We start from the raw sequence: 23,035 nt of genomic DNA, 5'->3' as shown, positions 1-23,035 counted from the left end.
CTATCCTATCCAATTCTTAAAAACTAGAGCTCAGAACATTAAAAGCTATCACTTATATTGTATAATTTAGTAAATCAGTGACTGTTTTAAGGTCAAATTTAGGCTCTACCATTACAAGCAATTTGGGCGTTAATATCTATATCATAAATCAGTTGGAAATATTAAATAAAATGTGCATGAAAAGGCTTTTTTTAAAACAGCACTTGATCTTCAATATCAATATTGTTACCATCTTGAGCTGGCAAAGGCATTGTTTATCTGATATCAAGTGAAGAAAATAAAATATAAAGATATCATGATTTACTTTTGAACACACACATGTGATTCCTTCCTAAGTGAATTAGTACACACTGCTTTCTAAGAGATCATCCTCACTTGTTCTTTCACTTCTACTGTGTATTATTCAGAAAAAGGTCATTAGATTTAGAATAACTAATTTTTAAGGAAGTATTTGATTATGTTTTTCAAATAATACACATACATGAAACACAAGTTTAGTGATAAGTGAATATCTTGACAATCTCTGCCCCAAAACTAACCAGTTTCCTCCCCTCAAAGCAAACACTGTTACTAGGACACTGTTTATCTTTCCAGGGATCTACAAATATACAGGGGAGAGGGTGTTTGTGTGTTAAGATATATTTTTGTAAAAATGATAATACACTGCTGTGTACATTATTATTTTCATTTACTATATGTGGGAGATTATGCTATATCATATAAAGACACTTCATTCTTTTTATCAGTTATATAGTAGTTCATTACAAAATATACCATAATTTATTTAACCAGATATCCACTGATAGATGTCACACTTGGAAAGGCTTCCTCGTCTTAAAAACATAAAAACAAAGCTCCCTACAGTCTCTTCCATTGTGGCTTCACTTTTTGACCTTTAATTAACTTTATTGTTCAGAACAGTTTTAGATATATAGACAGGCTTCCCAGGTGGTGCTAGTGGTAAAGAATCTGCCTGCCAATGCTGGAGTCATAAGAGATGCTGGTTTGATGCCTGGGTCGGGAAGATCCTCTGGAGCATGAAATGGCAACCTGCTCCAGTATTCTTGCCTGGAAAATCTCATGGACAGAGGAGCTTGGTGGGCTACAGTCCACAGGGTTGCAAAGAGTCGGGCATGACTGAGTGAATGAGCACAGATGTACAGAAAACTTGGGAAGATGCTACAGAGTTGTGAAATATTCTTAGCTAAGTTTCCCCTATTATTAATATCTTACTTTAGTACAGTATGTTTGTTACAATTAATGAACCAATGTTGATACATTATTATTAATTAAAATCTATACTTTACTCAGGCTTCCCAGGTGGCACTGGTGGTAAAGAAACTGCCTGCCAATGGTCGGGAAGATCCCCTGGAGAAGGAAATGGTAACCCACTCCAGCATTCTTGCCTGGAGAATCTTATGACAGAGAAGCCTGGTGGACTGCAATCTATAGGGTTGCACAGAGTCAGACACAACTGAAGCGCCTTAGCACGCATGCATACTTTACTCTGATTTTCTTAATTTTTACCTATGTCCTTTCTCTATTCTATGATTCTATCCACAGTACCACGTTACATTCAGTTGTCATGACTTCTTCAGGTCCTCTTTACTGTGACAGTTTCTCAGAGCTTTCTTATTTTTGATGCACTTAAGTTTTTCAGACTACTGGCCAGGTCTTTTGTAGATATCCCTCTATGTGAATGTGATGCTTACCTCATGATGAGATGAGGTTATAGGGAGGAAGAACATAGAAGTAAAGTGCCATTTTCATCACATCATAGCAAGGGTAACTACTATCAACATGACATCAAGTTGACCTTGATTTCATGCCTTAAGTTGTGTACGTCAGATTTCCCCACTATATAATTACTCTTTATCACCCCCTTTTCCATTCAGTATATGTTTCACTATAGTGAAGAAAATCACTATACACAGCACACACCTGATGAGTGCCGCGTTATATTTCCTTGAGGCCAAGTCATTTACATAAGCTATTTGGAATTCTGCAGAGATTTATCTCTTCACTCCATTTATTTATTCATTTATTTTTATGAATATGTACTCATGGATATACCTGGGGTTTTAATCTAATACTACTTTATTTTGTCGCTCAAATTGTTCCAGCTTTAGTCATTGAGAATTTTTCACTTGAGTCCTGTATCTTTGACATACTCCATTATTACGCAGTATTTTCCTTTTTGAGAACTTTATTTCCTGGTACTACAAGATGCTTTAGACTTATACATTTCTTGCTCCTGTCTTAGAATCAGCCATTTCTTCAAGAGGTCCTGGTTCCTTTTGTAATAAGACAGTATAAGAAATTTGCTGCTAGTTTTGCTTGCTGCTATGGATTATGTGCCCTCTCAGTTGACATAACAAGGAAGTGTATGTATATGGCTTCTTTTTTTCTTTTCCTGATGCCCAGCACTTAGTAAGGAGGCTTGGTCTGCAAAAGGGGAGGCTGGGATGGTCACTAGCATCCATCTAGGGGGATTTTCCTGATCATCAGGCGGTTTCTCCATGCAGGTTTAGAGGAAATATGGATGAAGCCCACACAGAGGGTATCACTGTGACTGGCAAGCAGCAGAAGTAGGAGGGGAGCCCTAGGCAGAGCTGGGCTCCTGGGATAGCAGTGTTCCCATGTTGGGCACAGATGCACCTTCTGGGAACTTCTCCAAGTTCCAGGCAATATCACTGCAGCACACAGAGACCAAGTGATGAGCTTGGAATCTGTTGAAAACAGTGGTTGTCAGGGGGCCAGGGCAAGGCCTTCCACAGGAAGGTGCAGAGCAGGTGCATCTGCAAGCCACTCACCATACACTTCTGGAAAAGTCTCTGAACTTGAGGGAACTCAGGCTCTCTTTGTACCTAGCGTTCTCCTGATGCCTGGAATGAGCTGCATGGGAAGAGCAGCACTACCAGGCCTGGGGTGAAGTTGCCATGCAGCTTGTTCAGCTGAGTGTAGCCCCAGACCTTTGTGCCACAGAGCAATGCCACTTTCTCAACGAGTAGCACCATGCCAGGCTGGGTGCCCGGGCTCCAATGCTCCCTGAGGGCTAAGGGGTGCACAGAGAGGGGGCAGAGTAGACACAAGGAGGGATGGTGGCAGCTGGGAGCTGAGCAGAGCACGCGGCATGGATGCCTGAGAAGTGAGCGGGACTAGGACAACGTCTTTCTAACACTAAAATTTTTGACCCATCTGAAGTTTCTTTCGGTGTTAATTGTGAGGCAGGATTCAACTGTACTTTTTCCACGTGTTTGAAGGCCTGGACTGAGCCTTGGATTTGTCATTTCTTAGTTGACTGGACTGGAGAAGGCAATGGCACCCCACTCCAGTACTCCTGCCTTGAAAATTCCATGGACTGAGGAGCCTGGTAGGCTGCAGTCCATGGGGTCGCTAAGAGTCGGACGCGACTGAGCGACTTCACTTTCACTTTTCACTTTCATGCATTGGAGAAGGAAATGGCAACTCACTCCAGTGTTTTTGCCTGGAGAATCCCAGGGACTGGGGAGCCTGATGGGCTGCCATCTATGGGATTGCACAGAGTCGGACACCACTGAAGTGACTTAGCAGCAGCAGCTGATTGGACGCAGACAGATTACTCTCCTTTGTTCATGTTTCTTCATTATCAAAGTGGAATAATAATACCAGTCTTATCTATATAGTCTTTCAGGACTATATTAAGGACAAAATGAAATATTAATCTGAAAAGTTCTATATGAATTAAAAATATTTTACAAATGTAAAATTACTGTTATAGCAAAAAGCACACTCATTAGAATGACTGTTTCTATAGGCAGCAAAGAACTAACCTTGTTTCATTGAGACCTCTTTTGTTTGCATTACTCTTAATAAACAGTTAGCTTTTTCTAACTGCATATTCAGGATATTGTTCTTCCCACTGGATTCTATAATTTTCTATAGAAAAAAACAGAATTCATTTTATCACCAAATCAATGCTGCTATTTTGATTTTTTTTTAACCTAAGAATATGAAAGTATAAACATTTAATACCTGAAAGTCTAATAATTAAGTCTGGCACACATTTTTAAATAAGTCAACTTCCTAATTTATCTTTAACTTAAAGAGTAACATAATAAAAAAGTTAAAATAAGTGAACAGTTATAGGAAGTTATAAAAAGTAAAAATATGACCTAATTTGAACTCCCTTCTTTCCAACTATTTAACCTCCAGTCCTAAAATTAATCATTTCTTGTAAATATTTCCAGAATATTTTATGACTACACAACTATAGGAAAGGGTCACATTATACTCTGTTCTGCACCTTGGATTTTCCACTTAGTACTACTTTCTCAGAGATGATGGCACATAAGCATGTAAAAGTCTTACCTCATTCTTTTTAACAGCTTCATTGAGTTTCTTTCATGAATATGATTTATTTAAATAGTTCCCTATTGAGGAAAATTTGTGCTGTTCCCATTTTTTGCTATTACAGACAATGAATAAATGTTCTCAAATACATATCTTTGTGAATAATGTAATAACTGCCATGTACCAGTTAAACACCTTCAAAATCATCAATTCATAACCTATCCTGTATAATCTATACTTCTACCCATTCTCTATTCTCATCACTTCTGAATTTATCTCAAAGCAACTCCTTGACACTTTATTATTTCTTTGATAAATATTATCATTTATATGCCTCTCTAAGAGATGACTCAAAAGTACAATCACAATACCATTATGACATCAAAAAAGAACAATATTTCTAATTTAAAATATCTAAGAATATGAGAGATAATTCCAAGTTAAACTGGTACGCTTTGTACCAGTTCCTCTCCCACCAAAGTGTTATTTCCTTCTCTCTCATCTCTCACTTTGGTCAGAATCACTTGGTTAAAAAAAATATATAAGTCCATTGTTGAAAAAATCTCATTATATGAAAATACCCATCATCATGAAAATTTTTTTATGATGGCAATACTACATTGTGCAGAGGAAAAGAAGGAATATAGAAGGATGATAAGAAAAAGAGAAAATAGAGGTAGGGATTATTTTTCCTCCTATTCCTGTTTCACAAATCCACTTCCCAGATCTGATTTATCCACTTACATTTCTCAACAGATATTCCTACTCGTCTCCCAGGCAGAGGAGACAAAAAGCCTAGTATATACTTGAGGATATGGTCTGACATATAATTTGTGTAGAGTTGGGGAGGGAGACTTCAAACAGGTTTGCTTTTAGGCAAAAGAGAAAAGGGAACAGATGGAACAGGAAAGACTAGAAAGGAAATTAGTCATAACAGTAAGAGATTGAGGATTGAATCTACTTCAATCCTTACTAAACCATTCTTGAGTTTATGGACATCCTGGGTATATACATATGTATTTCCCCTTTAACTTTAGCAAAAGTATATCAATTATTTGCTCCCTTGCCCCCCAAGCATTTTGATATTAGTTTTAATGAGTTACAACCACATACATTCTAAATACAGATTTTAAAAATGAGAGAGAAGGGGCTTAAAAAATACATTCCCATTATTTTTACCTTGCTTCTTTTTTGTATATATATATATTTTCTTCCTAACTCCCTCCATTGACAAAATCTGTTACACTTTTCCTTATATTCTACAATTGTTTGATATGTTTACATACCTTTTCTATCTGTGAAAAGTCAGTTATAAGTTTGTCAAGATTCACATTGCTAATCTTTTTCATACATCCTTCGCTGTTTTGATTCATATCTAAACTAGTGAAGAGTAGATAGTGTTAAAACAAACAAACAAATAAAATACAAAGCACTATAATAATAATAGTCCAAATACTAAAGTTTCTGTATTGCACTCAAGAGAATTTTTATTATACCCCCATTATTAACAATGATCAAATGAATTAAGGCTTCTCTACTCCTCTGCACACCCACTCCAGCCAAGTTTTCTCTAAACAAATCTAAAATTAGTGCAATGATATGTGCATATGTAGAAGTTACTTGTTCCTATTACACAAAAATTATGCCACCATTCATCATTCAGCTCTTTGCCATCAGTATGACTGCATTTAAAATATGATGCATTACTAAATCTGATACATGGCTTTTAAATATAGCTACCCATTCCAGTATTCTTGCCTGGAGATTTCCATGGACAGAGAAGCCTGGCAGGCTATAGTCCATGGGGTCACAAAGAGTTGGACATGACTGACAGACACTTGTATTTGTATTTTCAATTTAAAGTGTTTAAAATATTTAGCTATCATGCCACAAATAATTTTTGCTGTATTTCTTGGTAGTCTGCTTATTGCTAGGAATTAAACTATGTCTCCTTCAAAATTCTTATGTTGAAGCTCTAAACCCAACTGTGACTATATTTGGATATAGAATATTTATGAGAAAATTAAGATTGAATGAAATCATAAAGGTGTGGCCCTCATCTGATAAGACTGTGGCCTTATAAGAAGAGGAAGAGAGTGATTTTGTTCTCTCTCCACACATTCACGCTGAGGGCAGGCCCTGTGAGCAGACAGTGAGGGGGTGGCTCTCTGAAATCCAAGGAGAGGGTCTTCACGAGCTATCAACACTGATGTCACCTTAATGTTGGACTACTCAGCTTCCAGAACTATGAGAAAATAAATTTCTGTTGTTTAAGCCACTGAGCCTGTAGTATTTTGTTATAGCAGCAGCCTGAATAGACATATACAATTAATTTTCTTATTTATTTGGCTGGCAACCTGTTTGGTAAATAAAGAACATAAGAAAATTAATATGCTCAAAGCAAGCACTAAGTATTTCTATTCTTTTATGTAAGAGTACTTTGGGGTATAACCAGCTAACTACTGAAGTGAAGAATAAGAGTTTCAGTTTCAGTTCTGTGGAATCAATCACAAGAAATTCTGCAGAATTCCAGAGGTAAGCTCATCTAGTTAGGATGGAGAAACTGACTTTTGCAAAACAGCAAGTACATTTGAGGGTGGAAGAATGTCTAGAAGAATCAGGATTAAAACAATCTAAATGTATGAGATACTTGTCTTTAGACTTCTCTCTAGCAAACACAAAGAAGAAAATAAAAATGTGAAATTTAGGTATTCTAGATGGAGGATAGGGTATGTGCCAATGCCTGGTGTGTGATAGTGCAGTGATAAGTAGTCCAGAGTAAAGGAAAGTGAAGTTGCTCAGTCATGTCTGACTCTTTGCGACCCCATGGACTGTAGCCCACCAGGCTCCTCCATCCATGGGATTTTCCAGGCAAGAATACTGGTGTGGGTTGCCATTTCCTTCACCAGGGGATCTTCCCGACCCAGGGATTGAACCCGGGTCTCCTGGATTGCAGGCAGACTCTTACCCTCTAAGCCACCAGGGAAGCCCCAGTCCAAAGTAAAAGGTAAGTCAAATTCCTAAAATAATTACTCAAAGTAATTTTGGGGACATATTGTTTAAAATGAGGTACCCCAAAACATAGACATTGTCTGACAATTTGTTACTTTATAAAGAAATCCCATTTCCTTTCCCTCTTTATATTATACTGCATTAACAACTATTAGTAGTTTTAAATTTGAATTTTAGCTGTGTATTTTCAGTTTACTGAATTATTACCCTCTGTATCACATATAGTAGCAAAACTCTTAAATAGTTAAAACTTGATCCTTAAGACAGAAGACTAACTGCAATGGCATCCCATGATAAATGCAGTAAAATTCCTTTTGGGGTAAAATTTAGAATTCACCACAATTTAATATACTATTTTTGTTTAATTTATAGGATAATCTGAAGTAATGATGCAAAATCTTTCCTCACAACTTTTCTTCATTTCTAACATTTTTTTAATTAAAATTCTTTTTTATTGAAGTACAAATGATTTACAATGTTGTGTCATGCTCTGCTATACAGCAAAGTGACTCAGCTATGTCCATATATTCTTTCCCATTATGGTTTATCACAGGATATTAAATACAGTTTCCTGTGCTATACAGTGGAACCTTGTTCTTCACCTTTCCTAAGTATAACAGTTTGCATCTGCTAATCCCAAACTCCTAGTCCTTTTCTCCCCTACCCTCCTCCTTCTCATCCCTCTTGGCAAACACAAGTCTGTTCTCTATGTCTGCAAGCTTGTTTCTCTTGTAGACAGGTTCATTTATGCCATGTTTTAAATTCCACATACAAGTGATATTGTACGGTATTTCTCTTTCTGACTTATTTCACTTAGTACTATACTCTCTAGTTGCATCCATGTTGCTGCAAATAGCATTAGTTCATTCTTTTTTATGGCTGAGTAGTATTCCATTGTGTATATGTACCATATCTTCTTTATCCATTCATCTGTTGCTAGACATTTAAGTTGTTTCCATCTTTTGGTTACTGTGAATAGTGTTGCTATGAACATAGGGGTTCATGGCATACATCTGAATTACAGTTTTGTCTGGGTATATGCCCAGGAGTGGGACTGCTAGATCATATAGTAATTCTACTTTTAGCTTTCTGAGGACGCTCCACACAGTTTTCCATAGTTGCTGTAGGAATTTACATTCCTACAGACAGTGTGCCAGGGTTCCCTTTTCTCCACAACCTCTTCAGCATTTGTTACTTGTAGACTTTTAAATGATGACCATTCTGACCAGTGTAATGTGGTACCTCATTATAACTTTGACCTACATCTCTTCACGTGCCTACCGGCCATCTGTATGTCTTCTCTGTAGTTCCTAACATTCTAAAGAAATAAAAGGTTTTACTAGAGCTTTGTCTTGGAATCTGGCTCCTGAACTAAGTTTGTTTTAATTTGAGGTTGATTTCTCCCAACTCCTTCCTCCTAATCAGACCCTTGAGGTGTTTTTCCTCATAAAATCATCACTAACATTACACTGACTATCAACACACGCTCTCACTTTTTGTCATACTGGCCAAGCCATCTCATTGTTTATAGATGTCTTCATTACCTCTCCTCCAATGCAGGAGGGACAAGATCAAGATCTCTTCAGTTGGTATGGTCTACTTGCCCAGCGGACTAGGTCACAGCCTGCTGATTCAGTGATTGGATTTGCTGAGAAGCCAGGACTGACTTATGACCTCCACAACACCAAATTCAACCACCCCCACAGTGGGCGCGGCCCCATTTCCTTCCTTGCCCTCGCCCCCACCCTGCTCAGCCCGGCCCTCCACACCCCAGGATAGCTTTGTGTTATCTCCCCAACCCCCACCCCCTTCGCCACACTGCGTGAGGCCTGCCCTGAGGCCTAGGGCTCCTGGTTTCCTCTACTCCCATTCTGGTGTCGCTAGGAGCTCAACTCTACAGCACGATAAAAAAATCCCCTGGGGGGGAGAGGTGGCTGGGTCAAACTTCTGTCTCGAACCAGGAGACTGTGAGGAAGTGCTAAGTAAAGAGTATCTGAGGAAAAAGAAATTCCGAATCCGCGGAGGAAAGGCCTGGAGCGTTACCTGTTGTCGCTCGCGGTTTCCACAACCTCCGCGCACAGCTTCCTCCTGGTACTGGTCCTCCCCTAACTGGTGTCCCCCTCCTCAGGAAGCGTGTTCCCCCAACAATGGGTCCGCCCTTCTCCTAGTCCCCACTGAGCCTGCCCTTAGGGCCCCACCTCCAGCCTTACCTCCTTGGGCTTCTTAGGTATTTTCATGTAGATACTATAATACGATTCAACATGTAGTGACTATCAGATCAATAACTATTTTCTGAGCAAAGAATAAATCACATTGGATTAAGTTTTGATTAATGAGTCAGCACTACTGAATAAATAGTAATCCATGTTTATTCTAATAACATAAAGTAGGCTTATACTGTGCTAGGTGATGGAGATGAAATCATGGATATAATACAAGCTGTGCGGTCTGGAGTCAGTTAACGGATATGATCTCCTTTCTACAGAGCTTTGTCTTAGTAGCTCAGTGTTTAAGGGCATGGGTTCTAGTGGGTCCAAGCCCCAACTCTTCTATTTATCAACTGGGTGATCAGTGAGCAGATTCTAAATCATACCTGCTTCAGTCTCCTTGTAAAAATAAACATTAGTTAATCCCTACTTTAAGGGCTTCCCTGGTGGCTCAACTCATAAAGAAACTGCCTGCAATGCAGGAGACTTGGGTTCCATCCCTGACTTGGGAAGAGCCCCTGGAGAAGGGAATGGTTACCTGCTCCAGTATTCTTGTCTGGAAAATTCCATGGACAGAGGATCCTGGTGGGAGACAGTCCAAGGGGTTGCAGAGTTGGACAGGACTGAATGACTAACACTACAGGCTAATGCCTACTTTATAGGGCTGTTATAATGTTTAAATGAAATGATGCACTTTAAAAGTGCTTAATGTACTTTATGCCAAAGGTAAGTGTTAAAAGTATTATTATAATTAAAAAAATTTTGATAACCATTTGAAAGTGTATCCACTGCCAACTTTCCCTGTTTACTTTTTTTTTTTTTGAGTGGGAGAGGGAAGATTTTTATTAATTTAATTTTTCTATGAATCCAAAATTGGCAAGCAGAAAAATGTAAACTGTAATAGGATAAATCTTACTTTATTATCTGAAAGGTATTATAGCATGGTGGCAACAGAACTAGATCAAAGTGGGAAATATGTAGGTGGGGGGAAACCTCTTAATGCTGCTGACCAGCTAGTAGTCATGGAAAGATTGGAATTCCCAAGTCTTTTTTTTTTTTTCACTTTAAGAAAAGTGGACTAAATAACATAAAATTTTAAGATTTTAAATTTGTCTTATGATAAAACATAGCTCATCAAAATGTTTTGAAAATGTTATCTTCTCTTGTTCTTTACTGTATTGATTTCACAAAATTCACATACACAAACACACACATAGTTTAATTTTTAGAGATCTTTCAAGAGATGCAACTGCTGACTACCCAAGAAGCTTTCCTTGACATTAGTAACAACACATAGGGATATTTTTTTCCAGTTGTATTTATTTATTTTTCAATATTGCATTGGTTTTGCCATACATTGACATGAATCCACCATGGGTGTACATGTGTTCCCCATCCTGAACCCCCCTCCCACCTCCCTCCCCATCCCATCCCTCTGGGTCATCCCAGTGCACCAGCCCTGAGCACCCTGTATCATGCATTGAACCTGGACTGGTGATTCGTTTCACATATGATAATTTACATATTTCAATGCCATTCTCCCATATCATCCCGCCCTCACCCTCTCTCACAGAGTCCAAAAGACTGTTCTATACTTCTATGTCTCATTTGCTGTTTCACATACAGGGTTATTGTTACCATCTTTCTAAATTCCATATATATGCATTAGTATACTATATTGGTGTTTTTCTTTCTGGCTTACTTCACTCTGTGTAATAGGTTCCAGTTTCATCCACCTTATTAGAACTGATTCAAATGTATTCTTTTTAATGGCTGAGTGTATATTCCATTGTGTATATGTACCACAGCTTCCTTATCCATTCGTCTGCTGATGGGCATCTAGGTTGCTTCCATGTCCTGTCTATTATTAACAGTGCTGTGATGAACATTGGGGTACACGTGTCTCTTTCAATTCTGGTTTCCTCGGTGTATATGCCCAGGAGTGGGATTGCTGGGTCACATGGCAGTTCCATTTCCAGTTTTTTAAGGAATCTACACACTGTTCTCCATAGTGGCTGTACTAGTTTGCATTCCCACCAACAGTGTAAGAGGGTTCCCTTTTCTCCACACCCTATCCAGCATTTATTGCTTGTAAACTTTTGGATAGCAGCCATTCTGACTGGCGTGAAATGGTACCTCATTGTGGTTTTGATTTGCATTTCTCTGATAATGAGTGATGTTGAGCATCTTTTCATGTGTTTGTTAGCCATCTGTGTGTCTTCTTTGGAGAAATGTCTGTTTAGTTCTTTGGTCTACTTTTTGATTGAGTTGTTTATTTTTCTGGAATTGAGTTGCAGGAATTGCTTGTATATTTTTGAGATTAATTCTTTGTCCATTGCTTCGTTTGCTATTATTTTCTCCCATTCTGAAGGCTGTCTTTTCACCTTGCTTATAGTTTCCTTTGTTGTGTAGAAGCTTTTAATTTTAATTAGGTCCCATTTGTTTATTTTTGCGTTTATTTCCAGTATTCTGGGAGGTGGGTCATAGAGAATCCTGCTGTGGTTTATGTTGGAGAGTGTTTTGCCTAACACATAGGGATATTGAAAATGGCCTTTTGAATTGCTGATTCAAAATAATTGTTGTTTTATTAGTCACTCAGTTGTGTTTGACTCTGCACCAGGCTCCACAGTTCATGGGATTCTCTAGGCAAGAATACTGGAGTGGGTTGCCATTTCCCTCTCCAGGGGATCTTCTGGACTCAGAGATCAAACCCGGGTCTCCTGTATTGCATGCAGATTCTTTAACACTGAACCATGAAGCAAACCAATGAAAAATAATAAGTATACAAATAATGTTATGTGTTACTTATATTATTTATTGAGGTGAGGCCACTTTAAGACCCTCCTAAAATGTTACCTTCTCCATGAGGCATTCACTGATTTTATTAATCATCAATGACCTACTTTTCCTTGTTCTATGCTTTTATTACTTTTTTCCCATTACTTTGGATCATACTGGCCTTCTTTGGTATTTGTTAGGGCTGCTTGAATTGATATCTTATCTTTCCTTGTGCACTGTCTGCTCCTTGGGGGAAGAAACTGTGTGTTTGCGTGTGTATAATATTATAAATATGTATTTCTCTGTTGTGCCAGCATAGTCAGGATAAATAGATGGGCCAACACGCCAGAAACAAATCACAAAAATCTGGCTTGATTTTTCTAGTTTGAAACGAGTCACAAGCTTCTCTTCCAATTTGTATATGTTAGCTTTTTTTTTTTTTTTGAAAAAAATCCTGATGAGTTCAAAATATATCTGTGGATGAGAAACTATATGAACTGCCCATGATTTCATCTTTAAAAAGAAAATGCCTTTCACAGTTATATTCATCAATGCCATCTGACTGAGAAACAGAAAGGACTCATTGAACATTTGCTCATAAACTGCCTGGAAAACCATAAGAGAAAAATAACTTACATTATTATAACATAGTAACAAAGGGAGTAGAAAGAAACTAATGTTAGAATCTATTAAAAAGTACCTTGATTTGGAAAATAAATGCAACTGAAGAAAATCAGAAGTTACCAGTTTATGTAAGGATCTTTTTTTTTTTTTTTTTTTTTTTTTTTTTTTTTTTTGTAAGGATCTTAAGATGAATGATACATTGATTTTTTTCTTGTAACAGACAATTTCATTTATTAATCCATTTAAGAATATTTAAGTTCTTGCAAGGTATCAGCTACTAAGGGTCTAGGTGCTAGGGAGAGCAAGACAAACAAGACATTCTCCTTCTGCTTCAGAGCTTATAGTCTCATGAGACGGCCTTTTTAAGATCATCAGCACTAACTCATCTATTTGTTAAAAAAAAAAAAACATGTTGAGCACCAACCACATTCGGGGATCTACGAAAACACTAGGAATAAGCAAAACAGACATGGTTCCTGACCCCAGGGGACTTACAGTATAGAGAGGAAAATAGATGATCAACAAGTAAATAAATGATAAATAAAAATTATAATAAGTGCAAGGAAAGAAACAGAAATCCATGATTTTGATTTAAAAAGTGAACAGGAGTTGCATTAAATATAGTGCACTGTCATGGAGAATGTCTCAGAGCAGTAAGAGAGAAGTAAGCCGTGAGGGATACATCAGAATGTTAGCTGGGGGCAACAGATAGATGCTGGTGTTGCTTTTATTTGTCCCTCCTGCACTCTTGGCACACTTCTCCATGCTGTTATCTCTGTGTTTATCTGATTCCCACATTTCACTGTCTGCTACTGAACCATCTTTTCCTGTCTTCAACTGCAACTTCAGGTCCCAGTTCTGTGACTCCCTGGTTTTCGGCGTTATTTGCAATAATTCGGTAAAAGACACTCTGTACACAGTGTGTACACTATCTGTGACCCTATGGAACTATGTTGGTTGGACCGCTGTCCTTCTCCATGTAGAGAAAAGGATGTGGGCACGATTCCAGGATAAATCCTAAACCATAGAATGTTTGGGCTACTTTTCTTGAAACAATCATCCTCATATATGTAAATAGTCCATCTTTCAACAGGCTTCTGTTAAAAGTAGAATCACAAAAGTAGAATAACTGGGTAGAATTTGCATTTTTGGTTGAGGACAGAAAGTACAAATATTCTATTTATTCAGAAGAAACCAATATATGTTAGACATGAGCTTTTGATAAAGGTGACTTATTTTTGTGAAAATTAAGGAATCTAGCCAACTCTTGGTAGCTTGGTCTTCCATAGTTGGTTGCAGGTGACTATGGGGGTACTCTCAGTAGAAGTCAGATTTTTTTTCTCAAAATACAGTTTTAAGTCTGCACAGGTACATAAACAAGTGATCCATGATGGCTTTAATGTCATAGCATGAATATTTAAAATGGATAACCAGTAAGGACCTACTGTATAGCACAGGGAACTATGCTCAATGTTGCAACCTGGATAGGAGGGGCGTTTGCGGGAGAATGGATACATGAGTATGTACGGATGAGTCCCTTTGCTGTTCATCTGAGATTATCACAACATTGTTTGTTAATTGGCTATACCCCAATACAAAATAAAAAGTTTAAAAAAGATAATATGTCATGAGTTTGATGGCTTAAGTCTAGAATATTCCTTTGCTCCTGAGAACATCAACTTTTTCATAATATACCTTCTTAGTGATAACTTGGTTGTGGGTCAAGGGAATAAAGAGACTGTTAGGTATCCATGGGATTGCAAAGAGTTGGACACAACTGAGCGACTAAGCACAGAACACACAGCTTCAATCCTGGCTTTGCACCTCTGAGCTGTGTGATTCTAGGCAACTCAGTTTCTCTCTCTTCCCCTTAGTTTCATAATTTTCAAATGAGAGCAAACTTCTGAAGATCGTGGAAGGGGTTCATATACACTGTGGACTATCACTCAGCCATTAAAAAGAATTCATTTGAATCAGTTCTAATGAGATGGATGAAACTGGAGTCCATTATACAGAGTGAAGTAAGCCAGAAAGATAAAGACCAATACAGTATACTAACACATATATATGGAATTTAAAAAGATGGTAACGATAACCCTATATGCAAAACAGAAAAAGAGACACAGATATACAGAAAATGAAATATTATATCTTATCAGGGCAGGCTTAGAGGAGGCCACAGGTATTTGTTGAATGACTTGGTGAATCAATGAACAATGTTAGTTTCTGAATCAATAAGCTACTGTGCTGTAATAAACTAAAGCTTAGTGGTTTGAAACTAACATTTATTTACCTAATGCTATTTCTGCTCAGAAATTTAGACTGAGCTCAGTGATCAGTTTTTCTGGTCTTGCCTGGGTCTGCTTATGAACTTTGGGTCAGCTGTGGATCAAGGAAGTGCTGTAAGTGGCTTTGTTGGTCTTGATTGGGCTCTCACATCTTGGGATCGGAGTTGGGATGACTTTTCACTCTGTCGCTTGGTCTCTCATCCTCAAGCAGGCTCAGTCAGGCTTGTTCTTAGGGAGTGCCAGGTTTTCAGGACAGAGGCAGCAGCATGCAAGGCTGTCTAGAAGGCGAGGCTCAACATTGGCCCCCGCGACTTCCACACCATTATATTGGCCAAAGGGCATTACAGGGCCACCCAGATCAAAGTAGTGAGGGAACAGATTCCACCTCTGATGACAGGCGTTTTGAACAGGATGAATACAGGGAAGGTAATAATTGTAGTCATTTTGAAAAAAAAAAAGATTATCTTTAGGTACACCTGTCAAAATTGTTACAGAGTGCATACTTCAGTAAAGGGGAAAAAATGGCCTGTTGTATATAATGGTTAAGTATAAACCCAATAAAATTTGGAGGACATCTGACCAAATGACATCTTGCTCAGACCATAAAGATTTTTGTGTTAGAAATATTGAAATTTGGTCATTAGTTCTAACAGTGGTTAGATAGCAATGTCTTTTGAGACAACTCCTAGTTTTAATCATCCATATACAGGGGTGTATGTATTCTCTTAGGAAGTTATAAATAATAAAGTAATATTAGAAAGAAATGGAGAAAATGAAGAGGCAGATAATTGTTGAAACAGATCTTAGTGGGATGTCCTCCACGCTGTTGCCTTCCACCAAAGGAGTCATTAGCAGCCTTGCCATTGGATCTCCAGAAAGGATTCATGAGTAAAAAACAAAACAAATAAGCAAAAAACGAACACACTGAAGCTAGATATATAAATAGGCAATATAGGTAACTATACCTATACTTATACCATAGCAGGGTAACTATAAACATTAGAGATAGAACATTCTTCTTGAAAAGAAACTGAGTCAGGTCAGAAAAGAAATCAGTATTACTCTATGAGTCTAGACCTTTAGTGAAAGTCCTCCTTTTTCTTCACCATTTTATTTGTCTTTGTTCAGTAAACCCTCAGATAATTACCTTCTTACAATCTCTTTAATCACTCCTTTCTACTATACTCAATTTGTGCCCAGTAAACTTAAGAAGAGGGGCTTCCCTGGTGGCTTAGACCATAAAGAATCTGCTTGCAAAGCAAGAGACCTGGGTTTCACCCCTGGGTTGGGAAGATCCCCTGGAGAAGGGAACGGCAACCCACTCCAGTATTCTTGCCTGGAGAATTCCATGGACAGAGGAGCCTAGCAGGCTACAGTCCATGGGGTTGCAAAGAGTTGGACATGACTGAGCAACTAATACTTCACTACTTCACTTCAACCTTAAGAAGAAGATGGCTGTTTGCTATGATCAGTTCATTCTGTTGGCAAAACTCTGTTAGCTTTTGCCCTGTTTCATTTTGTACTCCAAGGCTAAACTTACCTGTTACTCCAGGGTGCCTGTCACCATCTTCCAACAACACAAGAGAAGACTCTACACATGGACATCACCAGATGGTCAATGCCGAAATCAGATTGATTACATTCTTTGCAGCTGAAGTTGGAGAAGCTCTATATAGTTAGGAAAAGCAAGACAGAGAGCTGACTGTAGCTCAGATCATGAACTCCTTATTGCAAAATTCAGACTTAAATTGAAGAAAGTATGGAAAACCACTAGACCATTCAGGTATGATGTAAATCAAATCCCTTACAATTAAACAGTGGAAGTGACAAATAGATTCAAGGGATTAGATCTGATAGAGTGCCTGAAGATCTATGGACAAAGGTTCCTAACATTGTACAGGAGGCAGTGATCAAAACCATCCCCAAGAAAAAGAAGTGCAAAAAGGCCCAAGGAGGCCTTACAAATAGCTGAGAAAAGAACAGAAGTGAAAGACAAAGGAGAAAAGGGAAGATATATCCATCTGAATGCAGAGAGTTCCAAAGAAGAGCAAGGAGATATAAGAAAGCTTTCCAAGGTGAACAATAGAGGAAAATAATAGAATGGGAAAGACTAGAGATCTCTTCAAGAAAATTAGAGAAACCAAGTGGACATTTCATGCAGAGATGGGCACAATAAAGGACAGAAATGATATGAACCTAACAGAAGTAGAAGATATTAAGAAGAGGTAGCAAGAATACACAGAAGAACTATACAAAAAAGATCTTCATGACCCAGAAAACCATGATGGTGTGATCACTCACCTAGAGCCAGAAATCCCGGAGTGTGAAGTCAAGTGGGCCTTAAGAAACACCACTCCAAACAAAGCTAATGGAGGTGACGGAATTCCAGTTGAGCTATTTCAAATCCTAAAAGATGATGCTGTGAAAGTGCTGCACTCAATATGCCAGCAAATTTGGGAAACTCAGCAGTGGCCACAGGACTGGAAAAGGTCAGTTTTCATTCCAACCCAAAAGAAGGGCAATGGCAAAGAATGTTCAAACTACTGCACAACTGCATTCATTTCACATGCTAGCAAGGTCATGCTCAAAATTCTTCAAGCTAGGCGTCAACAATTCGTGAACCAAGAACTTCCAGATGCACAAGTGATTGGATTTAGAAAAAAGGCAGAGTAACCAGAGATCAAATTGCCAACATCTGTTGGATCATAGAAAAAGCAAGGAAATTCCAGAAAAATATCTACTTTTGCTTTATTGACTATGCTAAAGCTTGTGTGGATCACAACCAACTGTGGAAAATTCTTCAAGAGATGGGAATGCCAGGCCACTTTACCTGCCTTCTGAGAAACCTGTATGCAAGGTCAAGAAATAACAGTTAGAACCAGACATGGAACAATGGACTGGTTCCAAATTGGGAAAGGAGTATGTCAAGGTTGTATATTGTCACCCTGCTTATTTACCTTACATGCAGAGTGCATCATGGGACATGCTGGGCTATATGAAGCACAAACTGGAATCAAGATTGCTGGGAGAAATATCAATAACCTCAGATATGCAGGTAACACCACCGTAGTTGCAGAAAAGGAAGAGGAACTAAAGAGCCTCTTGATGAAGGTGAAAGAGGAGAGTGAAAAAGCTGAATTAAAACTCAACATTCAAAAAACAAAGATCATGGCATCTGGTCCCATCACTTCATGGCATATAGAAGGGGAAACATTGGAAACAGTGAAAGCCTTTATTTTCTTGGGCTGCAAAATCACTGTAGATGGTGACTGCAGCCATGAAATTAAAAGACACTTACTGCTTCTTGGAAGAACAGCTATGACAAATCTAGACAGCATATTAAAAAGCATAGACATAACTTTTCTGGCAAAGATCCATGTAGTTAAAGCTATGGTTTTTCCAGTAGCCATGTTTTTCTAGGATGTGAGAGTTGGACCATAAAGAAGGCTGGACACCGAAGAATTGATGCTGTTAAACTGTGGTGTTGGAGAAGACTCTTGAGGGTCCCTTGGACTGCAACATCAAACCAGTCAATTGTAAACAAAATTTATCCTGAATATTCATTGGATGGACTGATGCTGAAACCGAAGCTCCAATATTTTGGCCACCTGAGATGAAGAGCTGACTCACTTGAGATGACCCTGATGCTGGGAAAGATAGGAGGCGGGAAGAGAAGTGGATGACAGAGGACGAGATAGTTGGATGGCACCACCGACTCAAGGGACATGAGTTTGAGTAAGCTCTGGGAGATGGTGATGGACAGGGAAGTGTGGCATACTGCAGTTGATGGGATTGCAAAGAGTTGGACATGACTGATTGACTGAATAATGACAACGACCTAAGAAATCTTTCTTTCTGAGATTAATTCATATGTTACCAAAATAAAATTAGTTTTGGCTAATCAATGCAATGTGACCCACATAAGAGAAATGTAAAGTTGGGAGCCAATGTGAACACCTCCAAATCCCTTGCAAGTTTCTTGAAGTCCTCTTCATCCTTCTGACCCAAGCCTCCATCTGGTCCCTCACCTTGTGCTAGTTAAATGTTCTTCTCAAACATGAAGGGTACTTAAAAAATTGTTTCTTAATCACAGAATTAATTAATCACAGAATTAATTTTCTCAGTGCACAGAATCTACAGTTTCATCTTGAATGTATAGCCTTTCAGTTACACTGAGGTTTGACTGTTAAGCATCTATAGGTATGCTTAATCATAGAATCTGACCATTTCTACAGAAAAAGATGCATTCCGAATACTGAACGTTTGAATTAATAATGAAATTTGGAACACACTAATTTTACATATTATATAAAATAAACCGGATTAACTTTTTTCTTTTTAGATTTATTTATTGGCTGTGGTGATCTTTGTTGCTGCATGTGGGCTTTCTCTAGTTGTTGCAAGTGGGGGCTCCTCTTCATTGTGGTATCTGAGCTTCTTAGTGTGGTGGCTTCTCTTGTTGTAGAGCACAGACCCTAGGCACACAGGCTTCAGTAGTTGCGGCTTGGGGGCTCTAGAGAGCTGGCTCAGTAGTTGTGGTACACAGGCTTAGTTGGTCTGCAGCGTGTGGGGTCTTCCTAGGCAAGACACCCAACTGGCATCCCTTGCATTGAAAGGCAGATTCTTAACCACTGGATCACCAGGGGAGCCAAATTGGGTTAATTGTTTAAGGAGAAAAAAATTTTCATACTGACTGCATAAAATTTAGAAACATTTGAAGAACATGGAATATTCTGAACAAAATGACAAAGATCAAAAAGAAATTGCAAAATAAAAAGCAAATGGTTGCAAAATGTCGACTCCTCTAAATTACTCTATAAGTTTAGAGCTAAACTAATAATAATAAGTTTAGCTCCAGTATCATGGTGGTTGTTGCTTTTAAACCATGAAATTTATTGAGATAAATTAAATGACTTTTACATATTTTAAATAACATCCTCATAACCTATAAGATGGTCTTCATTATTTAAAATGGGTCCATCTGATTATGTAAGATTTTGATTTTGCTTGAAGTAATAGGTGATTATTCAGTTAAAATACCATAAGTATGCTTTTAGATTCTAGAGTGTTCAAATGTAGTTGGAAATATGTTCATAAGCATTAATTACAAAACATTTTTGGGGAAAAATAAAATTCTATCAAACTTCAATAAGAGCAAAACTAGCATCAGTTAAATAACAGCAATTAAACTAAAAAGAAATGAATTACTTTTAGAGACAGAAAGCACAGCTAGATGCCCTGTTGTGGTTGTGGATGTTCAGAGGTCGGCTGCTGGGAAAGCTGCATCAGACCTGCTTGTCCATTGGATTCCTGGGTCCTCAGAGTGTTATCCCTTTTCTCTGAGGACTTGAACATCCAGCAGGTCTCCTGATCCTCGCAGGCCTCTGCCCAGGACTGTATGTGAAACAGTAGGGGCAAAAGGGCCACTTGGAAAAAGCTGGAATTTAAACCCTGTTTTCACCAATTTTGTCTACCATGACCTTTCCCTACTTTCCCTAGTCTACCCCACTTTTCTCTTTGAGCTTTCTCTCAGTTGACAGAGCTGCCAATCATCTTTCTCGAGGTTTGTCTCACTGGAGATAGTCTGCCCTTGATAGAAGGAAGATGTTCTTTCTCACTTTTTTCCCAGGTCTTCAGCCATCTCCCTGGTTCAGCTGATGTTTTCACAGTTTGGGAAGTTATTGCTTTCTTTATTCGTGTTATAAGTGGTAAACACCCTCCTCTATTAATTTTCTGCAAAGTTGCACTACAGGTTCTTGATAAAGTTCAGGCCATATTTGCAATTTCAGCTGAAGCTTTTGAATTTCATTTTTAACCTGAGAAAGTGAAAAGCCACTTAGCTTAGAAGTTCACTGTCTTTCCTGCATGTCCTGAGCACTCCCTGCCTGGCCCCAAATACTCAGTCCCTCTATTAACCTGACCTCCTCTCCTTTGGGACCAGCTTTTAGATGCTAGAGTGTTCAAATGTAGTTGGAAATATGTTCATAAGCATTAATTACAAAACATTTTTGGGATTTCTTTTAGCATTTCTCAATCCCCACCAGAAACAAGCATTTAAATAAACAATGAGGCTATTAGACTGATGTGGCTCTAATGTAGTGGGGGCTTATGTAAGCAAACCAAAATTTAAGGCTGTAAATATCTTAAGGTTACAAAATCAAAATGCTAAGGACAATCGATCACAAAGAGCTGACTAGGCTTTAAGTTATAGGCAGTCAGATAATTCATTTTCTTTGCTTCCACACTTTGTCTATGTAAGTCTTTCTCCTGGCTCCTATGGGTGGAGTGTTCTTAATCATTCTGGTTTGGTGCTAATTGGAATCTATTTTTGTGTGAACAGACCTTTAAACTTTGTAATATGCCTCAGTTTATCTCTTAACACAAGTTATAAGAACATTTTTTCCAACTGTACATGGTTGTCTGGAAGGGGATTCTGGGTTGTTTTCTTCATCTTGTTATGTCTCCTTTTTGGCACTTAAGCTCTGCCCTAGGCGGTGCTCCTTAACTTGGCTGAGCTCTAGTGGTCGGGCAGACCCCGCCCTACCTTTGGTGGAACTCCTTGGAGAGTTCACTCCCTTCCCTCCTTCTCTGCCCACTCTTTTCTTAATGCTCCCTCTCCCTGACCCACTTTCATGTTCTTATATTTTACTTTTCACTAATCTCTCTTAGTGATCTATGAATCTCCCATCAGAGTACCTCATGGCATTCACCACGGAGAAGGAAGTTGGTTTTCATTTTCCTTGGCTTTAGGGCACTTATCACTCTTTGAATTTCATGACCAGGTTAAGAGGGAGGCTTTTGGCTCTTTGGAGTTTGAAGAAATGTAATGTCTATTATATCTATTATTGTAAATTCAAATATAATTTTCATATCATGCCTTAAGTTACTTCATTAATCTAGCCTGCCTCTAAATTCTGTGTGAAGACTAGGAAGTGAGGTCTAACCACTTTCTTGTGTCTTGAATATGAGAACAACTCAGATAAAGCTGTTTGCAGCTTTTCCTGGAAAAACTGATTAGGCTGTCTCCTCTGAGATTGTGTTAAATCTTCACGAATAGAATTTACCTCTTTAATAAGAGCTCATTTCTGCTCCATGGGTGATATCTTCATGAAAGATTCTTAAGCTCAATCTGGAGTTCTGGGAGCCTGTGTTCTACAAGAAAGTCAGTCCAGGTTTTTCCATTTCTCCATTTCACCTGGTAGCTTTAACCCCTCCTCGACCCTTCCCTAATCACAAGCAAGTAACAATATTTAGTCCACTTCTCTCCATCATTAGAAGGTATAAGCGGAAGTTTCAGGGCTTTTCTGATTCAACAGTGAGGCTTGCAGGAGGGGAGAGTGGGTAGAAGAGCTCTTACTCACCATCCTCCATTTCGTCTCCTGATTGTCATCTTCTAAATATATGACATAAGGTCATGACTCTTGTCTGTTTCTTGTTGTCATTGAACTTTGTGACTGCTTTTATCTTTTTTTTGTTTGTTTGTTTCATTTTACTAATTTGTAATGTGGTGAGATTCTGTCATCAGTTTATTATCTACCATCTTTACCAAGAAGCATTAATAACAATTTGATTATAAAGCAATTGTGCGTACAGTTTGAAATGATTTAAAGAGATATAAAGTATTTTAATATCATTATAACTCCTATAAAACAATTTATCCATTAGTTTCCTATGACATTGCATGATTCTCAACTTGAGTCATGTCCTCAGCTATACGACATGAACTAAGACCACTTGGTGTCCACTTCTTAATTGACGTTGCTGCAGAAAGGTGATTTACAGTTCCGTTGAAGC

The 23,035-nt window shown here is 38.3% G+C and overlaps 1 protein-coding gene across 5 annotated transcripts in view; it reads right to left on the bottom strand.

Annotated features, from left to right (window-relative positions):
- CCDC152 (coiled-coil domain containing 152) overlaps window positions 1-9,449 on the bottom strand; it is a 37,220-nt gene extending 27,771 nt beyond the window's left edge. Inside the window, exons 1-4 of one of the 5 annotated variants that reach the window (XM_020888246.2) lie at window positions 9,388-9,449; window positions 6,921-7,000; window positions 5,619-5,712; window positions 3,813-3,918 (exon numbers count right to left, since the gene is read on the bottom strand). In XM_020888246.2, the coding sequence (XP_020743905.1) occupies window positions 3,813-3,918; window positions 5,619-5,705 (193 nt within the window). In that variant the 5' untranslated portion in view covers window positions 5,706-5,712; window positions 6,921-7,000; window positions 9,388-9,449. Of the gene's footprint in view, window positions 1-3,812; window positions 3,919-5,618; window positions 5,713-6,920; window positions 7,001-8,888; window positions 9,037-9,387 lie in introns of those variants that run through there. The other 4 variants (XM_020888248.2, XM_020888247.2, XM_020888249.2 and 1 more) reach the window with 4 other exon arrangements.
- Window positions 9,450-23,035: the final 13,586 nt, after the last annotated feature.

This window comes from Odocoileus virginianus, chromosome 14 (assembly GCF_023699985.2).
Source record: "Odocoileus virginianus isolate 20LAN1187 ecotype Illinois chromosome 14, Ovbor_1.2, whole genome shotgun sequence".
NCBI lineage: Eukaryota > Metazoa > Chordata > Mammalia > Artiodactyla > Cervidae > Odocoileus > Odocoileus virginianus.
This window is presented reverse-complemented; position numbering and strand designations above follow the sequence as displayed.